The 23,149-nt window shown below is 32.3% G+C and overlaps 3 protein-coding genes across 5 annotated transcripts; 1 reads left to right on the top strand and 2 right to left on the bottom strand.

The window, feature by feature from the left end:
- Positions 1-1,558: 1,558 nt before the first annotated feature.
- LOC119608653 (damage-control phosphatase ARMT1) lies at positions 1,559-8,942 on the bottom strand. Of its 2 annotated transcripts, XM_037963154.1 has the most exons (6): positions 8,521-8,942; positions 5,944-5,958; positions 5,485-5,821; positions 5,164-5,432; positions 4,652-5,112; positions 1,559-2,913 (listed from the first exon to the last, which is right to left on the bottom strand). In XM_037963154.1, exons 1-6 carry the CDS (start codon positions 8,521-8,523, stop codon positions 2,619-2,621), a joined length of 1,380 nt encoding a protein of 459 aa, XP_037819082.1. In that variant the 5' UTR covers positions 8,524-8,942; the 3' UTR covers positions 1,559-2,618. The 2 variants fall into 2 exon arrangements, with proteins under 2 accessions (XP_037819082.1, XP_037819083.1); XM_037963155.1 differs by lacking the exon at positions 8,521-8,942 and having other exon boundaries at positions 1,560-2,913; positions 5,944-6,192.
- An 802-nt stretch (positions 8,943-9,744) lies between these two features.
- Positions 9,745-12,119, bottom strand: LOC119608644 (damage-control phosphatase ARMT1-like). The gene is made up of 5 exons (XM_037963140.1): positions 11,823-12,119; positions 11,649-11,757; positions 11,241-11,337; positions 10,316-11,042; positions 9,745-10,254 (listed from the first exon to the last, which is right to left on the bottom strand). The coding sequence occupies exons 1-5, from the start codon at positions 11,918-11,920 to the stop codon at positions 9,930-9,932; spliced, it is 1,356 nt and encodes a 451-aa protein (XP_037819068.1). The 5' UTR covers positions 11,921-12,119; the 3' UTR covers positions 9,745-9,929.
- Positions 12,120-12,405: 286 nt separating this feature from the next.
- On the top strand, positions 12,406-21,772 carry LOC119608643 (synaptojanin-1). Of its 2 annotated transcripts, XM_037963139.1 has the most exons (6): positions 12,444-12,527; positions 12,646-12,789; positions 14,362-15,218; positions 15,275-16,044; positions 18,303-18,962; positions 19,025-21,772. In XM_037963139.1, exons 3-6 carry the CDS (start codon positions 14,546-14,548, stop codon positions 20,609-20,611), a joined length of 3,690 nt encoding a protein of 1,229 aa, XP_037819067.1. In that variant the 5' UTR covers positions 12,444-12,527; positions 12,646-12,789; positions 14,362-14,545; the 3' UTR covers positions 20,612-21,772. The 2 variants fall into 2 exon arrangements, with proteins under 2 accessions (XP_037819066.1, XP_037819067.1); XM_037963138.1 differs by lacking the exon at positions 12,646-12,789 and having other exon boundaries at positions 12,406-12,527.
- The last annotated feature ends 1,377 nt before the right edge of the window (positions 21,773-23,149 follow it).

Raw genomic sequence — 23,149 nt, 5'->3', positions numbered from 1 at the left:
CTATACTATAGACTAATCTATAGACTGGACTATAGACTAGACTATAGACTAGACTATAGACTAGACTATAGACTAGACTATAGACTAGACTATAGACTAGACTATAGACTAGACTATAGACTAGACTATAGACTAGACTATAGACTAGACTATAGACTAGACTATAGACTTGACTATAGACTAGACTAGAGACTAAACTCTAGACTAGACAATAGACTAGACTATGGACTAGTGTATAGACTAGACTATAGACTAGACTATAGACTAGACTATAGACTAGACTATAGACTAGACTACAGACTAGACTATAGACTAGACTATAGACTAGACTATAGACTAGACTATAGACTAGACTATAGACTAGACTATAGACTAGACTATAGACTAGACTATAGACTAGACTATAGACTAGACTATAGACTAGACTATAGACTAGACTATAGACTAGACTATAGACTAGACTATAGACTAGACTATAGACTAGACTATAGACTAGACTATAAACTAGACTATAGACTAGACTATAGACTAGACTATAGACTAGACTATAGACTAGACTATAGACTAGACTATAGACTAGACTATAGACTAGAGTATAGACTAGACTATAGACTAAACTATAGACTAGACTATAGACTAGACTGTAGACTAGACTGTAGACTAGACTAGACTAGACTATAGACTAGACTATAGACTAGACTATAGACTAGACTATAGACTAGACTATAGACTAGACTATAGACTAGACTATAGACTAGACTATAGACTATACTATAGACTAGACTATAGACTAGACTAGACTAGACTACAGACTAGACTATAGACCAGAATATAATCTAGGCTATGGACTAGACTATAGTTTAGACAATAGATTATAGACTAGTTACTGGAATATAGACTAGTCTATAGACTATAAACTAAACTATAGATTAGTCTACAGACTAGACAATAGACTAGACTATACTCTAGACTATATACAATAGTTCCGTCTATTAACTAGACTTTAGTCCAGACTTAAACTAGACTATAGCCCAGACTACAAACTAGACCATAGAGTAAAAAAGAATTGATTATAACAAAGAAAGAAAACTGTAAAATTTATACCCATTCCTTGCAAGTTCAAATAATTTATAAATTAGATGGATGACATGAAATTGGCATTAAAATAAGAATAATAAAATAACAAACCTTAATAATAAAGAATTAATTGAATGAATAAATAATATATAAAGTGATATTAGTTAAAATCTTTACAACAAAATTTTTACAACTCAAAAAAATCCCCCAAAATAATAAAAACAAGTGGTCTTTGGTTAAAAAACTATTCTAGATTTTTAAAACATTTGAAATTGTGAAAACTAGAAGAGTAAAAACTAATTAAAAAGATGTTTTAAGATTTAAAATAAAGTCTAAAGTCTAGACTATCTAGTGTACATAATAGTATGAACTATACTTAGTATAGTTTATACTCTAGACTAAAGTACAATCAACGGCTGTCGTCTAGTCTGAAGACAGAACTATATTCTAGTGGTTAATGTGTGGTTATTAGTCCGGACTATAGTTTACAGACTGGACTACAGTGTTGTCTGTAGTCTGGATTATAGTCTGTTTATGGCTAGACTATATAGTCTAGTCTTAAGTCTGGATTTTAGTCTTTTGTCTTAAAAACATCTGTTCAGTTTTTTTTTTGTAAATAAATAACTTTTGTATAGTCTTAATGTAAACCTAGTAATTGAATTGTAAGAAAATATATTTAATTTTTAACAAAATGTGTTAAAGAAAGCCTAACAGCAAGGGTTACATAATTAGCACAAAGACTTTAAAACAAAACATATTAACTATTAGAAAACTTACTTTATAATTTATGCTATTCTTAACTTCCAATAGTTTGTTTAAATTTTAGTTTTGAAACTTTTTCTGTATAAACAAAATTTGACGTTAAACGTTTAATAATACCAAGTAGGACTAAATTGCTAATTTTATAATCCTTATTGTTTGTTTTTTAGTTAATAATAAAGAAAATCTCTTAACTTTTTGAAAAATCTATCGTTAATGTTAACGATAAAACTCATATCATTTTATGTTTATAAGATACAACAAAATAATAAAACCTTTAAAAAATTAAACTTCTTTTTTGAGAAAAAACAAGAATATTTCAATGAAAAATCCAAAATTTTTCTTAAAAAAAAAACTATACATTTACTCTATTTTATTCTTTGTCATAAATCGCACATATTTATTTAAGCATTACAATAACAACAAAAAAAAAACAGGTTCAGAACATTTAAAATAAATAATTTAAACAAAAATAGCAATTATGTAAATTTAACATAAATTTATTTTTAAACAAACCCCATAAAATTAAAAAAATAATAATAGACTAAACTATTAAATAATTATAAATATAAAAACTAAAAAAATAATATTGTTTTAGCCAGTTAACAAATTGTAGTAGCAGAAAAAATAAAAAAAGAAAAACAAAAACAATCCAAGAAAATGAAAAATCTTACAAAATATTGTAACAAATAACAATTTAGAAATATACATTTATTTGAAAACGAACAACAATTACATATTTTACTATTTATATAGAGATTTGAACTCGTTTTTTGTTTCCTCTACTCCTTGCTTAAGAATTGTATTAAACCATATTCTCCGGTAAACATCCAGTCTTTATTTTGTCTGCTTAACTCTTCCGCTAGTCCCGGTTTGAGATCACATATTAAATCTCCTTTAACTGTGCGTAAAGTGCATAGATTTGTGGGTCGAAATCCACGTAGACAGGTTTCAAATTTTTCACTAAAATCCCAATTGAAATCACCCAAAAGTTTGCGATAGTTTAAATCACCTTTGAAGATTAGTAAAGCGGATTGTTGGAGCGTTTGGTAGAGGGAAGCGTTAATGTCAGGCATTCTGGAAGAAGAGTAAAATTAAGACTTAAATTGGACTATATACTAGACTAGACTATAGTACTGACTAAACTATAATACGGACTAGTCTATAGACTACACCATAGTCCAGACTATATACTAGACTGTAATATAGACTCAGGCTATATAGACGTCAGGCTATAGACGAAACTATAGTCGACACTCTAGACTAGACTATAGCCTAGATTATAAACTAGACTATAGTCAAGACTACAGTCCATACTATAGACTAAACTATAGTCCGGACTATAAACTAGACTATAGTCCATACTATAGATTGTAGACCACACTATAGATTAGACTATAGACTATAGTGTAGACTATATAGTAGACTATAGTCCAGACTATAGACTAGACTATAGTCCAGACTATATACAAGACTATAAACTAGACTATAGTCAAGACTATAGACTAGACTATAGTTCAGACTAGATTGTAGTTAAGACTATAGACTAGCCTGTAGTACAGCTATAAACTATAGACTAGACCATAGTCCAGACTATAGACTAGACCATAGTCCAGACTATAGACTAGACCATAGTCCAGACTATAGACTAGACTATAGTCTAGACTATAGACTAGACTATAGTCCAGACTATAGACTAGACTATAGTCCAGACTATAGACTAGACTATAGTCAAGACTATAGACTAGATTATAGTCCAGACTATAGACTAGACTACAGACTAGACTATAGTCCAGACTATAGACTAGACTATAGTCCAGACTACAGACTAGACTATAGTCCAGACTATAGACTAGACTATAGTCTAGACTATAGACTAGACTATAGTCTAGACTATAGACTAGACTATAGTCCAGACTATAGACTAGACTATAGTCCAGACTATAGACTAGACTAGACTATAGTCCAGACTATAGACTAGACTAGACTATAGTCCAGACTATAGACTAGACTATAGTCCAGACTATAGACTAGACTATAGTCCAGACTATAGACTAACTATAGACCAGACTATAGACTAGACTATAGACCAGACTATAGACTAGACTATAGACCAGACTATAGACTAGACTATAGTCCAGACTATAGACTAGACTATAGTCCAGACTATAGATTATACTATAGACTAGACTATAGTACAGACTATAGATTATACTATAGACTAGGCTATAGTCTAGACTATAGACTAGGCTATAGTCCAGACTATAGACTAGACTATAGTCCAGACTATAGACTAGACTATAGTCCAGACTACAGACTAGACTATAGTCCAGACTACAGACTAAACTATAGTCCAGACTATAGACTAGACTATAGTCCAGACTATCTATAATCTGGACTATAGCCTAGTCTATAATCTGCACTATAGTCTAGTCTATAGTCTGGTCTATATTCTGGACTATAGTCTAGTCTATAGTCTGGACTATAGTCTGGCCTATAGTCTAGTCTATAGTCTAGTCTATTGTCCAGTCTGTGGACTATAGAATAGACTATTGATTAGAATATAGACTATACTATAGACTAGACTATAGACCAGACTATAGGCCAGACTATAGCCCAGACTATAGACTAGACTATAGTCCAGACTATAGACTTTAGTTCAGACTTTGGCCAAGACTATAGACTAAACTATAGTTTTGACTATAAACTAAAAACTAGACTATAGTTCAGACTATAAACTAGGCTATATTCCAGACTATAATCTAGACTATAGTTCAGACTATTAGATTCGACAATAACTTCTTCTCTCCCTTACCTATAGAACTCATAAGGCGACGTCCAAAAATCCTCCCTGGAGGCCAAAACGAAACGCTCATCTTCAAAGTACTGTGACCAAATATTACCCAAACGTTTTAATTCCAACGATTGATGTTCCTTCAAATATTTCAATGTTCCATGAACATCTTGAGCCGTAGTATCAGATACATACCAGGGTATAGATTTCAAATTAAAACGCACTGTATGGCATAATCTATGATCGATTAGATATTGAGCCAATAAAAGATCAGTAAATAATTCAAAACCAGCATTATCGCAGATAAAATCAACAATAACTCTGGAATCATGGTGATGCTGTAAACAATGCCATATGGCTGCACTATGATCAATCAATATATTGTCATTTAGTGTGTCAATGATATCCATAAGATTGCCTAAAGGTTTTACTTCCTGACCCGAGGTTATGGATAAATCACAACGATTGCCCCAAAGATTAAGCTGTAAGGAGAGAGCAGGTGAGTATTTTGTTTATGTATGTGTTTTTCTTACCTTTAAGAGTTTTTGAAAAGTTTGTACATTGTTTTCAGGATTTTGGGTATTCTGGGCTACCTGTACCATTACTTCAGAGGCCAGTTTAAGAGCCTGGAATTTCTGTTGTGCAAAAAAATCGTAATTTGTTAGAGTTTGTGTAGCCTCAAAGAACGAGGCCAATTTGCGATACATATAACATTCGGCATACAACCAACAGGTTTTATAAAAGCTGTTTTGTTCGGCAGCAAGATTTGAAATAAAGGAATTCCATAACTTACGATCGGTTTCTAAAAATAAGAAAATTTGTTAATTTTTCTTATATGAGAAGAACAAACTTACCATTTCCTTTAAATAACTGTAATGGTTCATTATTTTCCAGTTGTTTTTTTAGTTGTACAACTTGTTCTCTAACAGAATTCAATTCCTCTGGGGAATAAGGAAATTCCTTTTCTTGCCCTGTTTGCTCTAAAGATTTGAATATAGTATTCAAAGTATTGGGCAAACGTTGACGAAAGGTGTAATAGGCAAAACTTTGTTTATATTGACCTTTCAAGGGAACATTTGGCGGGGTAGGACCATTAATAATGCCATGTTTAAGATCGAATTCATCTAAATCCAATGGATTACAATTTTCATTTATAATTTGATCATTTTGAATAGCAGGAGAACCCAAAGACTTTTTTGCACACACACACACACCCAAAAATATTATCAAGGACGTCATAGAATAGAAGAAGAAGCAGGCATATTGCATTAAAATTTGTTTTTAGATTTTACATCATCATCTTCCATACTTACCATAGTAAAGATTTTCTGCAAAATAATTTAATATACAATAATCTAAATTAACTTTTTCCACAATTATTATTTTGAATTAAAAAAAAAAATATTTTCAACTACTTTTGTTAATAAAAATAATAATATTTTTTTAAATTTTCTATTAAAAACCCCAAAAAAACAAACTAGAAATTCGATTTGCACCAATAATCTTAGTTGTCAGTTAAACATGCCACAATATTTGACAATAAAATAGCAAACAACAATAACAACAAAACATCAGCAGTAAAACAATAATGAAAATTTAAAAAGAGATGCAGAAAATAGTGCATCTCTCTACAAACTAGTAAATGTCAAGCATAAAAGAAATGCAGTGGCAGAGCCTCAGCTGCAGAGAGAAATGCAGCGACTCAGCACATGTAAGAATTTTATTGATTTTTATCATGTTCTTTTTAGTTGCAATATTTTTCGTCTGGTTTTGTTTATATTATTATATTTTGTTGTTGTTTACAGTTTTATGTTTTAAACAAAAGTTGGGGTGGAAGGGAAAAAACGAATATTTTGCATTTAGTTTGGTGTTACACAGCGTATACGTGCGTTTTCATTTTCTTCTATTAAAATATTCATCATACAACACTGGTGATCGGAAAAAGAAAAGTGAAGGGGGACGTATGAATAATATTATGTTTTTGTACTAATTAACTAACTAACTAACTAACTAACTAACTAACTAACTAACTAACTAACTAACTAACTAACTAACTAACTAACTAACTAACTAACTAACTAACTAACTAACTAACTAACTAAACTAACTAACTACTAACTAACTAACTAACTAACTAACTAACTAACTAACTACTAACTAACTAACTACTAACTAACTAACTAACTAACTAACTAACTAACTAACTAACTAACTAACTAATTAACTAAGTAACTAACTAACTAACTAACTAACTAACGAACTAACTAACTAACTAACTAACTAACTAACTAACTAACTAACTAACTAACTAACTAACTAACTAACTAACTAACTAACTAACTACTAACTAACTAACTAACTAACTAACTAACTAACTAACTAACTAACTAACTAACTAACTAACTAACTAACTAACTAACTAACTAACTAACTAACTAACTAACTAACTAACTACTAACTAACTACCTAACTAACTACCTAACTAACTAACTAACTAACTAACTAACTAACTAACTAACTAACTAACTAACTAACTAACTAACTAACTAAACTAACTAACTAACTAACTAACTAACTAACTAACTAACTAACTAACTAACTAACTAACTAACTAACTAACTAACTAACTAACTAACTAACTAACTAACTAACTAACTAACTAACTAACTAACTAACTAACTAACTAACTACTAACTAACTAACTAACTAACTAACTAACTAACTAACTAACTAACTAACTAACTAACTAACTAACTAACTAACTAACTAACTAACTAACTAACTAACTAACTAACTAACTAACTAACTAACTAACTAACTAACTAACTAACTAACTAACTAACTAACCAACTAACCAACTAACTAACTAACTAACTAACTAACTAACTAACTAACTAACTAACTAACTAACTAACTAACTAACTAACTAACTAACTAACTAACTAACCAACTAACTAACTAACTAACTAACTAACTAACTAACTAACTACCTAACTAACTAACTAACTAACTAACTCAAATTTCATCAGAAAACTGCAGTTTTTCAAATTCACTAGTTTTCCCCCTTTATGATTTTCTAGAAAACTTGCAACAGTTTTCATATTAATACTGCTTAACAAAAAAACTGATAACAGTTTTATAACATTAAACAATTTTTAAACATACTACCACAGAAAACTGCCGGCAGTTTTGCCACCTAAGTTGTTTAGCAAAAAAACTCACATCGTTTTTCTCACAAAAAAATGGTTGATAAACGAACTGCAATGGAAAACTGCCGGCAGTTTTCTCACTAAAGCTGTTTAAAAACACAAACTGACAACTGTTCATTAACAAAAAGGTTTTTTGAATAAACTACTATAGAAAACTGCCAGCAGTTTTTTTAAAATTTAGTTGTTAAAAAAAAACTGACAACAGTTTTTAACAATAATTATTTGCGATATCCAAGTGGCTTTTTAACAAAAACTATTTATGGAACGAATATATAAAACTGCCGATAGTGAATATTAGTTATGAAAACGACTTTCCTTAGAAAACTGTTGGAAGTTTTGTGAGAAAAATTAATTTCCGTAGAAACTGCTGACAGTTTTCTGACAAAAATGAATAGCTATAGAAAACCGGTAACAGTTTTTATCATAAAGTTATTAATTTTAAGAGTTTTCTCAAAAAAACTGTTGGCAGTTTTCTGCTGTTTAAGATCGATTGTTGTTGCACTTTTCTATTTGAAACTTGAAAAAGACGTTATTTCAAATATTTGTAACGTTTACTTTTAATTTGATTTTATTTTTAATAATTTTACAACAACTGCTTCTTTGTTTGTGTTTTTATTTGCAGTGAAAATTGTTGGTGCAATATGTATGTATTTTGTTTATATTTTTATTTTTGTCTCTTACCATTCAGTTAGTGCTCAAGGTTGGTTGTCTTTATACTATAATAATTAATTTTAATGTGAATATGTAGTATATGGGACTGCAGCAGCAACAGCTGTTTTCTATTTCTCCGGATGACCTTGAGGCAGGAGGAGGAATTCACCTCTTTTAGGAAAAAAGCTTTTGAGTATGAAAAAAACGCTAGAATTGAAAAAAGCGTTTTGTTTTCAAAATTGGACAATAAACAAAAATATATTTGCCGGCAGTTTTTTAACAAGATGTATTTCGAAAGAAAATTGCTGGCAATTAAAAAAAAAAAAATAATGGCAATTTTGTAATAAAAATTATTTTTTACAAAAAACTGCTGGCAGTTTTCTTAGAAAAATAGATTTCCGAAGAAAACTGCTGGTAGTTTTCAAACAAAGATCAATTCTTAATTCAAAACTTAATATCTATAGAAAACTGCTGGCAGTTTTCTAACAAAAATGAATTTAAAAAAAAAAAAATGTTCAGTTTTTTAACTAAAATTAATTTCTAAAAAAAAAACTGATAGCAGGTCTTTAATAAAAATCAATATCTATAAAAAACTGCTGGCAGTTTTCTAACGAAAATTAATTTCAAAAGAAAACTGCTGCCAGTTTTCCTACAAAAATAGATTTTTATAGAAAACTGCCGGTAATTTTTATATGAAAATGAATTTATAAATAAAACTGCTGGCAGTTTTCTAACGAAAATAGATTTCTGTAGAAAATTGTGTATTTTTTTAAGGGAAAATGCATTTATAAAGAAAACTGCTAGCAGTTTTCTAACAAAATTTTATTTCTGTAAAAAACTGCGGACAGTTTTTATACGAAATTGAATTCTTACATATAACTACTGGCAGTTTTCCAGCTAAAATTGATTTCTATGGAAAACTGCTGGCAGTTTTCTAGCATAAAATTTATATTTATGTAAAACTGCTGGCAGTTTTTTTAAGAAAGTGGAATTTAAAAAAAAAAACTACTGGCAATATTCTCAGAATAATTAGTTTCAATAGAAAACTGCTGGCAGAAAAAATGAATTTTAAAGAAAACTGCCGGCAGTTTTTTAGAAAAAATAATTTTTTTTTTAAAGAAACTACTGGTAGGTGCCCCGGTTTTTGAAAAAAAATTATTTCTACAAAAAACTGCCGGCAGTTTTTGACAAAAAAGTTATATCTATAAAAATTTTGAGAAAATTTTTTAACAAAAATAAATTTCTTTTTAAACTTTTAAATTTTAACAGTTTTCAACTTAATCTTGCTTAGCAAAACTCTTTATTAAAAATGGTTTTAACCATTTAGAGAAAATAAAAATTAAAAATTTTGTATCAATAGAAAAAATTATAACAAAAATCTTGTCTGATAGTTAATATTTAATTGATTTAGAAAAAAAAAGTATTTTGATTCCCATCCCTCAATTGTCTTTAGCCTCTTGGCAACCACAAGCCGTTTTTTCCATAAATTCTATGACGCCATACTCTCCTGTACACATCCATTGTGTATCCAAACGATTTAATTCCTCAGCCTTACCCTGAGGCAAGCTACATATTAGATCAGCTTTAACAGTGCGCAATGAGCAGATATTAGTTGGTTGGAAGCCTCTAAGACAGGTGAGAAAATCTTCTGTGGGATCCCAGCATAAGTCACCCAATAGTTTGCGATAATTCAAATCACCCTTGAAAATAACCAGATGAGCCTCACTGAGATATTGATACAAATCGGGTGCTATTTCACGCATTCTACAGGAAAAATATAAACGCTTTATTCATTGTTAATTCATACAAATTCCTTTTCACTCACTTGTAATATTCATAGGGCGATACCCAGAAATAGTTTACTGGACTTAAAACAAATTTACCCTCATCAAAATATTGCTGCCATTTAGCTGCCAATTCCTTAACAAAAGGCGATTCATGTTTACTCATATAGTCCAAAGTCCAGGGCACATCTGTGGGCACAACATCCGATACATACCAGGGTATAGGTTTTACACTAAAACGCACCTTTGTGGCCAATTGTTTTTCTATCATATAATCCGCCAAAACCAAATCCGTATAGAACTCAAAGCCCGCATTATCATTTACAAATTCCACTATAACAGGTTTTGAGTGATCGGCTGTTTCCAAACAATCCCATATTTGTTTGATATTATCTACCAATATATTGCTATTAAACGCTTCCAATTGTTCGAATACATCATCGGAAGGTGTGAATGCTTTACGCATGATAAGTGATAAATCACATTTATTGCCCCATAAGTTAAGTTTAACTAAATTACTAAATGTCTTTTGATTTTTTTCGATACGTCTGACAACTTTAGCTGCACCTAAAATGCCTTCCGTTTTAAGACCATTTTGTTTTTGTTTCGCAAAATAATCGTAGTTTTTAAGATATTTTGTGCTTTCGAAAAAGGAAGACACTTTACGATACATATAACATTCGGCATACAGCCAACAGGAACGAAAGAATGAACAGGCATCAGAGGGTAGATTTTCAATGAAGTTATTCCATAAGTCTTTATCGGGTTCTGCAAAGGACAATAACAGTCTTTAACAATTGTCGAAAGTTCTAGTTTCGTTCTAGTTCAGTTCTACTTCTGTTTTTGTTCTCGTTTAGATCTAGTTCAGTTCTAGTTCAGTTCTAGTTTAGTTCTAGTTCTGATCTAGTTCAGTTCTACTTCTTTTCCAGATCTGTTCTACTTATGTTCTAGTTCAGTTAAATTTACCTTCTGCAGTGAATTTTTCAAATTTTTTATCAGTTTGAAGTTGATATTTCAGTTTGGATATTTGACCAACAATAGCTTTAATTTCTTCCCGAGTTTCCTGGATGAAAAAAGTAATATATAAATGAAATACTCCATCATTCATTGATAATATAAACTATCTAAATTGTATCTATTACATTTTCATAAACAAAACCTTCTTTATTAAAAAAATCATAATTGTTGCTGTTCTAAAACAATAACAAAAATTACTTGACTTTGAAAACCTATTTTTTTGACCAACTTATTAAAAACTATAAATGCAATACAATAAATAAATAAACACACCATCTAATCTAATAAATAAAAGGTCACTTAATTGACCCTTATATAGTACAAATTAGAAATTCTAAATTGTTTGCAATAATTTACCTCGTCATTGCCCAGTGTGGCAATTTCATCTTTATCTCTATTTAACTGATCAATAATTTCAGTTAAAATAACAGGCAAACGTTCGCGTAAAGTATAATAGGCAAAACTCCTAAAATAAACAAAAATCTATTAATAATTAATTATAAAACAAGGAAATTTCTTTAAAATAATCACCTTTTATAGCGTCCCGATAGAGCAGTGTGTCTAGGTGTTGCTGAATCAATAATGTCATATTTGGAATCAAATTCTCCGGCTGTTATAAGATTATTCATGTTTGTTTACTTGTTTACACTTTTAATTTTAAGCCTTAACGATTTAATTTAAAAATTATTAAGAATTTTGTTAAAAAATTAAATTTTTCAGCAGAAAAATGTTCTCCAATCAAGTAAAAAATTCTATTTATTTATAAATGACATGTTGTTGCTAGAGAAGTGGCAATATCGATAACAAAAACAGCTGTTTGTCAAAAATGAGTGGGAGAGTATTTTAGAAATCTAGGAGAATTATTTGTCTATACGGCAACACTCCACACATAAAAGTGTTGAGACACATTTCTTTTTTAACTTTATATTGAAAACAACAACAAATTTAAGAATTTATTTGTTGCTTTAATATAAAATAGGAAAGAATATGTTCGTTCCTGGGGAGCAGGTCCATAATAATTGTCTTACTTATCCCTTTCTGGTCGCTCAATTCCCAAAACACACTTTGTTTATTACTTTGCCGTTTTATGGCATCGCCTAGTCGACGATGAAATTTAAAGAACGCCGTCATCAAAATTATAATGTCAGCCGCCAACGTAACTAATGTTTGTCGGCACAGGTCTTTGATACAAGTTTGCAGAAAAATTTTTACGGGAGATATACAAGAAAAGAAAAGGTAAAAGAATTTACATAAAATTTGCACTTATAACATAAAAAACTAACATAGCAAATAAATATGGTTTATAATTGAAAAGAATTGTTAATAAATTATTAATAATTTAATAATAAAACAGTGTAAAAGTGTACGAAAAAAGTGGGTGTCCAAAAAGCAAAAAAAAAACACCGAAGAAAATTCCTTTGTATTGACTTTTTGCAAAAGAGAAAAAAACAACAACAACAGTAGAAAAAAGAGCTGAACTTGAAACAAAATTTTAAAGGTTTGTTTAAAACTGATTAAAAATTAAATTAAAAAAAGTATGAATAATAAGCAAAAAATACAGTTTTATATTGAAATGTTGAAATGTTGAAATTTTAAAAAAACTGTATGTAGTTTTTGTATAATTTATAATTAAAATTGTGTAGAAGAAAAGAGTTTTCAACGAAACGCTGTAATTGTTGATGACATTTACAAAAGTAAATATCGATTTTGTTCTATTTTTGAAACCTTGAGTGTTTTTCAATGGAAATTTTTTTCTTCTTAGATTTCCTAGTAAAGTTGGCTAGCCGTCTGATTGGCAGGGGTAATGGAATTATTAATATCCAATCAGTTAGATTTTATGGTAGCAATAATTTATATTAAACATTTTGTTTCAATTTAATAATAGAATTATGAAAAAGCAAGCGGCTTTAGATGAGCAATATATGTTTTAGTTATTCCCCTTAACTTACATAATCTAGAAGTTTGAAGTATTACAATGGAATTTCGTTTTTCCCATGAATATTTGTGAATTTCAAAGAAAAATACTTTTTTTTTATATAAAAAGTGTTTATGTTCTTTATATACTACTGGCTCTTGAAATAATTTTTGGTATAAAACATTGCATACTTTTAGGCCGTTTAAAAATATTCGTTTGTATTTTGAAACGACTATTCAGTTCAAGTTATTAAAAGGGTTTTTGTGAAGTATTCTAATGCTATAAAAAGCCCTATCTAGTATTTACTTGTTTTACAATCTATACTGCAGTTCTTGAGCAACTAAAAATATGAATTCTGTCCTAAAGAAATACATATTGTAACTGATTATTTCATAACAAACAAAACGTGCTAAGTGGAGGGGATGAAAAGAGAAAATGTAAGAAATATTGCATACTTTTAGTTGCAGAAATTATTATTAAAGAGTTGCATACAAGTTGAAAATTAAATTATTTTTAATTTAATATGAAATAAAAAGCAATATTAATTATTATTGTTAAAAAGGGGGCGTTGAAAACTAAACACATGAGTAATTTCTCTATAATGATGATGTAAATGTGCACTATAATTAAACAATAACTAGATTTTAAATAGGAAATTTTCAGCTACTTATAGTTTTGAAATCTAGTTTAGTTTTAGTTCAGTTCTAGCACAGTTTTATATTGTTTATAGGTCACTTCTAGTTCAGTTCTAGTTCATTTCAAGTTCAGTTCCAGGTTAGGTTTAATTTAGTTCTAGTTCTAGTTCGGTTCTAGTTTAGTTTTAGTTCAATTCTGGTTCATTTCAACTTTAGTTATAGATCAATTCTACTTCAGTTCAGTTCCAATTCAGTTCTAGTTTAGTTCTAGTTCAGTACTAGTTCAGTTCTAGTTCAGTTCTAGTTCAGTTCTAGTTCAGTTCTAGTTCAGTTCTAGTTCAGTTCTAGTTCTAGTTCAGTTCAAGTTCAGTTCAAGTTCAGTTCTAGTTCAGTTCTAGTTCAGTTCTAGTTCAGTTCTAGTTCAGTTCTAGTTCAGTTCTAGTTCAGTTCTCCTACATTCCCAAAATTTCTCCTGATTTCATTATAAAAACGTTCTAAGCTTTTTTTTTTCAATTTACAGATGTGTCTCCCTTGAAAACTCCTTAAAATCATTAACAAAATTCGTTGTTTTATGCAAAAATAAAAAATTGGATAATTATCCCACTTTTTTTGATTTGGAAATCAACAGAAAACAAATCAGCTTCCTGTTATCAATCAAAATATAACATTACCCTTAATAATAGATATTTAATCCTATACCCAACATGGCTATGTCTAAAGTAATAAGGGTATTGGAGAAATCCATTGCTCCGTCGCCGCATAGTGTACTAATGGAGCATCGTCATAAAAACGACAGCATACTCTTTGAATCGCATGCAGTGGCTTTGCTGTCACAACAAGAGACGGATATCATACGTAAACAATATACCAAAGTTTGTGATGCCTATGGCTGTTTGGGTGTTTTGCAATTAAATGCTGGCGAAAGTACGGTATTATTTCTAGTGCTGGTCACTGGTTGTGTATCGATGGGTAAAATAGGCGATGTAGAAGTGTTTCGTATACAACAGACACAATTTGTTTCTTTGCAAAATGCAGCACCCAATGAGGATAAGATATCGGAAGTTAGGAAATTACTCAATTCGGGTACATTTTATTTTGCTCACACCAATCAGACATCGACTACAATGAATAAGTTTGATATAACGTTGTGTGCCCAAAGGCGTCAGCAGACTTCTGAAACGGATAATCGTTTCTTTTGGAATCGTATGATGCATATACATATGCTAAGATTTGGTATAGATTGTCAGGCCTGGCTGTTGAAGGCCATGTGTGGTTCGGTGGAAATACGTACAGTTTATATAGGAGCCAAACAGGCTAGGGCAGCCATTATATCAAGGTTGTCTTGTGAAAGAGCCGGTACTAGGTTCAATGTTAGAGGTAAGTTTGGTAATAAATCAATAAATTACTTAATTTAAACTTGTTTCTCTTAAAAGGCACTAACGATGAAGGTCATGTTGCCAATTTTGTGGAAACCGAACAGGTGATTCATGTTGATAATGATGTCACCAGTTATGTCCAAACCAGAGGTTCTGTTCCACTATTTTGGGAACAACCTGGCGTTCAAGTAGGCTCGCACAAAGTTAAACTTTCCCGCGGCTTTGAGACTTCTGCTGCTGCTTTTGATCGTCATATGTCTATGATGAAACAACGTTATGGCTACCAAGCCATTATTAATCTCTTGGGCACTTCGTTGGTGGGCAGCAAAGAAGGCGAAGCCATGTTAAGCAATGAATTTCAAAGACACCATGGCATGTCGGCCCACAAAGATGTTCCCCATATCATTTTCGACTATCATCAAGAGTGTCGTGGTGGCAATTTTGGCGCTTTATCCAAACTTAAGGAACGCATTACTGCCTGCGGCATTAACTATGGCATATTTCATGTTTCCAATGGTCAGGTGTTGCGTGAACAATTCGGTGTTATACGCACCAATTGTTTGGATTGTTTAGATCGTACCAATTGTGTACAGACTTATTTGGGTCTTGACACTTTGGCCGTGCAAATAGAAGCTTTGGGTATGGGTGAGAAGAAAAATTATTCCAGATTTGAAGAGATTTTTAAGCAAATGTGGATTAATAATGGTAATGAGGTTAGTAAGATCTATGCAGGCACTGGAGCCATTCAGGGCGGTTCGAAATTAATGGATGGAGCAAGATCAGCGGCTAGGACTATACAGAATAATCTGTTGGATAATTCCAAGCAGGTGAGTTTAAATTTGGTCATTTAAGAACTGGACTAAAACTGAACTAGAATTGAACTAGAACTGAACTTTAACTGAACTATAACTGAACTAGAACTAGAACTGAACTCAAACTGAATTAGAACTGAACTAGAACTGAACTAGAACTGAACTAGAACTGAACTAGAACTGAACTAGAACTGAACTAGAACTGAACTAGAACTGAACTAGAACTGAACTAGAACTGAATTGGAACTGAACTAGAACTGAACTAGAACTGAACTATAACTGAACTAGAACTGAACTAGAACTGAACTAGAACTGAACTAGAACTGAATTGGAACTGAACTAGAACTGAACTCAAACTGAATTAGAACTGAACTAGAACTGAACTAGAACTGAACTAGAACTGAACTAGAACTGAACTAGAACTGAACTAGAACTGAATTGGAACTGAACTAGAACTGAACTAGAACTGAACTATAACTGAACTAGAACTGAACTAGAACTGAACTAGAACTGAACTAGAACTGAATTGGAACTGAACTAGAACTGAACTATAACTGAACTAGAACTGAACTAGAACTGAACTAGAACTGAATTGGAACTGAACTAGAACTGAACTAGAACTGAACTAGAACTGAACTAGAACTGAACTAGAACTGAACTAGAACTGAACTAGAACTGAACTAGAACTGAACTAGAACTGAACTAGAACTGAACTAGAACTGAACTAGAACTGAACTAGAACTGACTAGAACTGAACTAGAACTGAACTAGAACTGAACTAGAACTGAACTAGAACTGAACTAGAACTGAACTAGAACTGAACTAGAACTGAACTAGAACTGAACTAGAACTGAACTAGAACTGAACTAGAACTGAACTAGAACTGAACTAGAACTGAACTAGAACTGAACTAGAACTGAACTAGAACTGAACTAGAACTGAACTAGAACTGAACTAGAACTGAACTAGAACTGAACTACAACTGAACTAGAACTGAACTAGAACTGAACTAGAACTGAACTAGAACTGAACTAGAACTGAACTAGAACTGAACTAGAACTGAACTAGAACTGAACTAGAACTGAACTAAACTGAACTAAACTAGAACTGAACTAGAACTGAACTAGAACTGAACTAGAACTGAACTAGAACTGAACTAAACTGAACTGAACTAGAACTGAACTAGAACTGAACTAGAACTGAACTAGAACTGAACTAGAACTGAACTAGAACTGAACTAGAACTGAACTAGAACTGAACTAGAACTGAACTAGAACTGAACTAGAACTGAACTAGAACTGAACTAGAACTGAACTAGAACTGAACTAGAACTGAACTAGAACTGAACTAGAACTGAACTAGAACTGACTAGAACTGAACTAGAACTGAACTAGAACTGAACTAGAACTGAACTAGAACTGAACTAGAACTGAACTAGAACTGAACTAGAACTGAACTAGAACTGAACTAGAACTGAACTAGAACTGAACTAGAACTGAACTAGAACTGAACTAGAACTGAACTAGAACTGAACTAGAACTGAACTAGAACTGAACTAGAACTGAACTAGAACTGAACTAGAACTGAACTAGAACTGAACTAGAACTGAACTAGAACTGAACTAGAACTGAACTAGAACTGAACTAGAACTGAACTAGAACTGAACTAGAACTGAACTAGAACTGAACTAGAACTGAACTAGAACTGAACTAGAACTGAACTAGAACTGAACTAGAACTGAACTAGAACTGAACTAGAACTGAACTAGAACTGAACTAGAACTGAACTAGAACTGAACTAGAACTGAACTAGAACTGAACTAGAACTGAACTAGAACTGAACTAGAACTGAACTAGAACTGAACTAGAACTGAACTAGAACTGAACTAGAACTGTACTAGAACTGAACTAGAACTGAACTAGAACTGAAGTAGAACTGAAGTAGAACTGAAGTAGAACTGAACTAGAACTGAACTAGAACTGAACTAGAACTGAACTAGAACTGAACTAGAACTGAACTAGAACTGAACTAGAACTGAACTAGAACTGAACTAGAACTGAACTAGAACTGAACTAGAACTGAACTAGAACTGAACTAGAACTGAACTAAAACTGAACAAAAACTGAACAAAAACTGGAACTAAAACTGAATTAGAACTGAAGTACAATCGAACTTGAAATAAAATAGAACTACTACTGAACTAGGACTGAACCAGAATTGAACAGTATTTAATACAGAAAAAGTAATCAGTTCATGTTTTCTTTCACCTTTAGGAAGCCATTGACATTCTCCTAGTTGGCTCCACACTCAATTCCGAATTGGCCGATAGAGCTCGCATTTTATTACCTTCCAATATGTTGCATGCTCCCACCACAGTTTTGCGTGAAATGTGCAAACGTTATACGGAATATGTAACGCCTAAAACGGCTCGCGTAGCCGTTGGAACTTACAATGTAAATGGTGGCAAACATTTTCGCAGTATTGTCTTTAAGGATTCGCTATCCGATTGGCTCCTAGATTGTCATGCTTTAGCACGATCCAAGGCTTTGGTGAATGTTAATAATCCCTCAGAGAATGCCGGCAATCCAGTGGATATTTATGCTATAGGCTTTCAGGAAATTGTCGATTTAAATGCTTCCAATATAATGGCTGCCAGTACAGATAATGCCAAGCTATGGGCTGAGGAATTACAGAAAACCATATCACGTGATAATGATTATGTTCTATTGACTTATCAGCAGTTGGTGGGAGTGTGTCTGTACATTTATATACGGCCGGAACATGCTCCCTATATAAAAGATGTGGCTATAGATTGTGTTAAGACAGGTTTGGGTGGAGCTACGGGAAATAAAGGAGCCTGTGCTATACGTTTTGTTTTGCATGGCACTTCTATGTGTTTTGTTTGCGCACATTTTGCGGCAGGTCAATCGCAGGTGGGTTAAGATTTTCTCAAACTTATAGGCAAATTTATGGATTTGTTTGGTTTTCTTTTTAGGTGGCCGAGCGTAATGCTGATTATGCTGAGATCACCCGCAAATTGGCCTTTCCCATGGGCCGCACTTTAAAGTCACACGATTGGGTATTCTGGTGTGGAGATTTTAACTATCGCATTGACATGGACAAAGAGGAACTTAAGGAGTCCATACGCAATGGTGATTTAACGGCGGTATTGGAAAATGATCAGTTACGCAAGGAACAAGAAGCGGGCAATGTATTTTCCGATTTTCTAGAAGGTGAAATTACTTTTGATCCCACTTATAAATATGACTTGTTTAGTGATGACTATGATACCTCGGAAAAACAAAGAGCACCCGCCTGGACTGATCGTGTGTTATGGCGTCGCCGCAAGGCTTTAGCTGAATCAGATTTTGCCAATAATGATTGGAATCCGGGTAAATTAATACACTATGGAAGATCAGAGCTTAAGCAAAGTGATCATCGTCCTGTCATAGCCATAATAGATGCAGAGATTATGGAAATAGATCAAAAACGCAGAAGAACTGTTTTCGAACAGGTTATTAGGGACCTAGGTCCCCCAGATTCCACTATAGTGGTTCATGTCAAAGACGCAGCAGTAGACGAGGATGGCCCTACTATTTATGATGAAAATGTTATGTCCACTTTGATACAGGAATTAACTAAAATGGGTGAAGTTACCTTGGTACGTTATGTCGAAGATACCATGTGGGTTACCTTTAGAGATGGTGAGGCCTCACTTAATGCCGTAGCCAAGGGTCAACTTAATATTTGTGGTTTAGATTTGGAGTTTGAATTGAAATCCCCCAACTGGCATCATTTTGTGGACAATGAAATTGAATTGTGCACCACCAATACAATAGCTTTGTGTGCAAATCCTCAAGAACAGGCACAGCTATTGAATGCCACCCCGGAAGTGCCACAAAGACCAAAACAACCACCCACAAGGCCAGCACCCGCTAGACCACCCATACCCATGTCACCAAAGAATTCACCCAGACATTTGCCACATGCCGGCGTTATCAGTGTGGTGCCTGAGATGTTACAAAAACCGGCCAAGCCTCCAATGCCACCACAGCCGCAGCAACCTCCACAATTGCCACCACCCCTAAGACCAGTACCGGTGGGCTCGGGCTCTGATACGGCTCCCTCTTCCAAGTCACAATCGCCAACCGAACAAACTTCTCCGTTACACTCTTCTTCCGGCAAAGTGTCACCCTCTGGCTCGGGTTCTCAGGCCGGTTCATTGCCGCCCACACCACCACGTCACACACAAAGCAAGAACGTAACACCAGCTTCGACACCGTCACGCCAATCGAAACAATCATCGGTCGATGTGCAAGATACCTCAACATACAACGAGAGCAATATTTATGAAGAAATACCAGATATACCTGCACCCCGACATCCACCACCAGCCTTTCCACCCCCTGTAGGTTTGATGGATGGTGGCAGTAGTGAAAGTCCTGCTAGAAGAGCACCACAAATGCCGACAAATGCACCAATGGGTCCTCCACCACCACTACCCGTTAGACGAGGTCCCCCACCTATACCAAATCGTACAGGGAATGCACCACCCTTGCCGAATAGACCAAATAATAATTAAAAAAAACAACCTTTAGTAATCCTAACGTACTTAAATGGTAAGTAGTAAAGTTTGAAGTGGAAAGAAAAGAATTTAACATTCCTTTTTAGACATATTGTATGTTTTTAAAAAACAAATTAATTAAACTAATAATAAACACATTATTGCAATTGTAATTCCAAAAAAAACAAACAAAAAATTATACAAAACATGAAACAAATATATTTATTATACTTCAAGAAGTAACACAACTCAAATAAAATGCTCCATGTATTCCTTTTTAGTTTTTTAAAATATTATTTAAGAAGAAATTCAAATTTGCAAAAAAAAAACTTAAAACTTAAGGGTTTAACGAAAGAACTTAAAAAATATTAAAGCCTATTTAAAAGGGCTTATGTTTTTAACGAAATATTAGCATAGTTTAGGGGTTTGTTTAAAATTTTGTTCAAAAATTTTAAGAAATAATGTTTCTAAAGTGCAATATTAAGACAAATATATAAAAAATCAATAAAATATTCCATTAATCGATAGGATTTCCACACATATTACACAAAATTATATCAACTTTACTTTTTTTCCACAAAATTTGAAAAAAAGTTAAAATAATATTCGATTAATCGGTAAAATTTTTAAGATTAATCGTTTAAAATTCCAAAAAAGAATATTTGTTTAATGAAATTGGAGTAATCGGTTAAAAATTACCTAATAATCGATTACATTTACTCGAATAATCGAATAAAATTATTCGAATAATTAATAATTTTCTGAATTATCCAAAATAGGGTATTTGTTTAATATAATAATAATAATAAGTGTAATCGGTTCAAAAATAACCGAATAATCGTTTAAAAGTATTAGTATAATCGAATAAAATTATTCGAATAATTGATAATTTTCCGATTGTTTTAATCGATTTTAAATTTTAATATTCATAAGAATTACGATTAAAAATGTTAGAATTTAATGGTCAGACTAATTTGATTATATTAAAGCAAATATCAAATACTGCAATTAATCGATTAAAATGATTTAGAAAAGTTAATATCCGATTAATCGATTGTATTTTTTTCGATTAATCGTTAAAATTCCAAAAAAAAAAAATGTATTCAGTTCTAGATCAGTTCTAATTCTCGTTCAGTTCTAGGTCACTACTCGTTCAGTTCTAGATCAGTTCTAGTTCAGTTCCAGTTCAGTTCTAGTTCTAGTTCAGTTCTAGTTCAGTTCTAGTTCAGTTCTAGTTCAGTTCTAGTTCAGTTCTAGTTCAGTTCTAGTTCAGTTCTAGTTCAGTTCTAGTTCAGTTCTAGTTCAGTTCTAGTTCAGTTCTAGTTCAGTTCTAGTTCAGTTCTAGTTCAGTTCTAGTTCAGTTCTAGTTCAGTTCTAGTTCAGTTCTAGTTCAGTTCTAGTTCAGTTCTAGTTGAGTTCTAGTTGAGTTCTAGTTGAGTTCTAGTTGAGTTCTAGTTGAGTTCTAGTTGAGTTCTAGTTGAGTTCTAGTTCAGTTCTAGTTCAGTTCTAGTTCAGTTTTAGTTCAGTTCTAGTTCAGTTCTAGTTCAGTTCTAGTTCAGTTCTAGTTCAGTTCTAGTTCAGTTTTAGTTTAGTTCAGTTCTAGTTCAGTTCTAGTTCTGTTCTAGTTCTGTTCTAGTTCTGTTCTAGTTCTGTTCTAGTTCTGTTCTAGTTCTAGCTCTAGTTCTTTTCTAGTTCTGTTCTAGTTCTGTTCTAGTTCTGTTCTAGTTCTGTTCTAGTTCTGTTCTAGTTCTGTTCTAGTTCTGTTCTAGTTCTGTTCTAGTTCTGTTCTAGTTCTGTTCTAGTTCTGTTCTAGTTCTGTTCTAGTTCTGTTCTAGTTCTGTTCTAGTTCTGTTCTAGTTCTGTTCTGTTCTAGTTCTGTTCTGTTCTAGTTCTATTCTAGTTCTGTTCTAGTTCTGTCCTAGTTCTGTTCTAGTTTTGTTCTAGTTCTGTTCTAGTTCTGTTCTAGTTCTGTTCTAGTTCTGTTCTAGTTCTGTTCTAGTTCTGTTCTAGTTTTGTTCTAGTTTTGTTCTATTTCTGTTCTAGTTCTGTTCTAGTTCTGTACTAGTTCTGTTCTAGTTCAGTTCTAGTTCAATTCTAGGTCACTTCTCGTTCAGTTCTAGTTCAGTTCTAGTTCTGTTCTAGTTGTGTTCTAGTTCTGTTCTAGTTGTGTTCTAGTTGTGTTCTAGTTCTGTTCTAGTTCTGTTCTAGTTCCGTTCTAGTTATGTTCTAGTTCTGTTCTAGTTCTGTTCTAGTTCTGTTCTAGTTCTGTTCTAGTTCTGTTCTAGTTCTGTTCTAGTTCTGTTCTAGTTCTGTTCTAGTTCTGTTCTAGTTCTGTTCTAGTTCTGTTCTAGTTCTGTTCTAGTTCTGTTCTAGTTCTGTTCTAGTTCTGTTCTAGTTCTGTTCTAGTTCTGTTCTAGTTCTGTTCTAGTTCTGTTCTAGTTCTGTTCTAGTTCTGTTCTAGTTCTGTTCTAGTTCTGTTCTAGTTCTGTGCTAGTTCTGTTCTAGTTCTGTTCTAGTTCTGTTCTAGTTCTGTTCTAGTTTTGTTCTAGTTCTGTT

The sequence above is a fragment of the Lucilia sericata genome, unplaced genomic scaffold, assembly GCF_015586225.1.
Source record: "Lucilia sericata isolate MDLA Ls3-8-SP2 unplaced genomic scaffold, ASM1558622v1 Contig000863F_arrow, whole genome shotgun sequence".
In the NCBI taxonomy this organism is placed as follows: domain Eukaryota; kingdom Metazoa; phylum Arthropoda; class Insecta; order Diptera; family Calliphoridae; genus Lucilia; species Lucilia sericata.
Note: the sequence above shows the minus strand (reverse complement) of the source record. Positions and strands in the feature narration are given on the sequence as shown.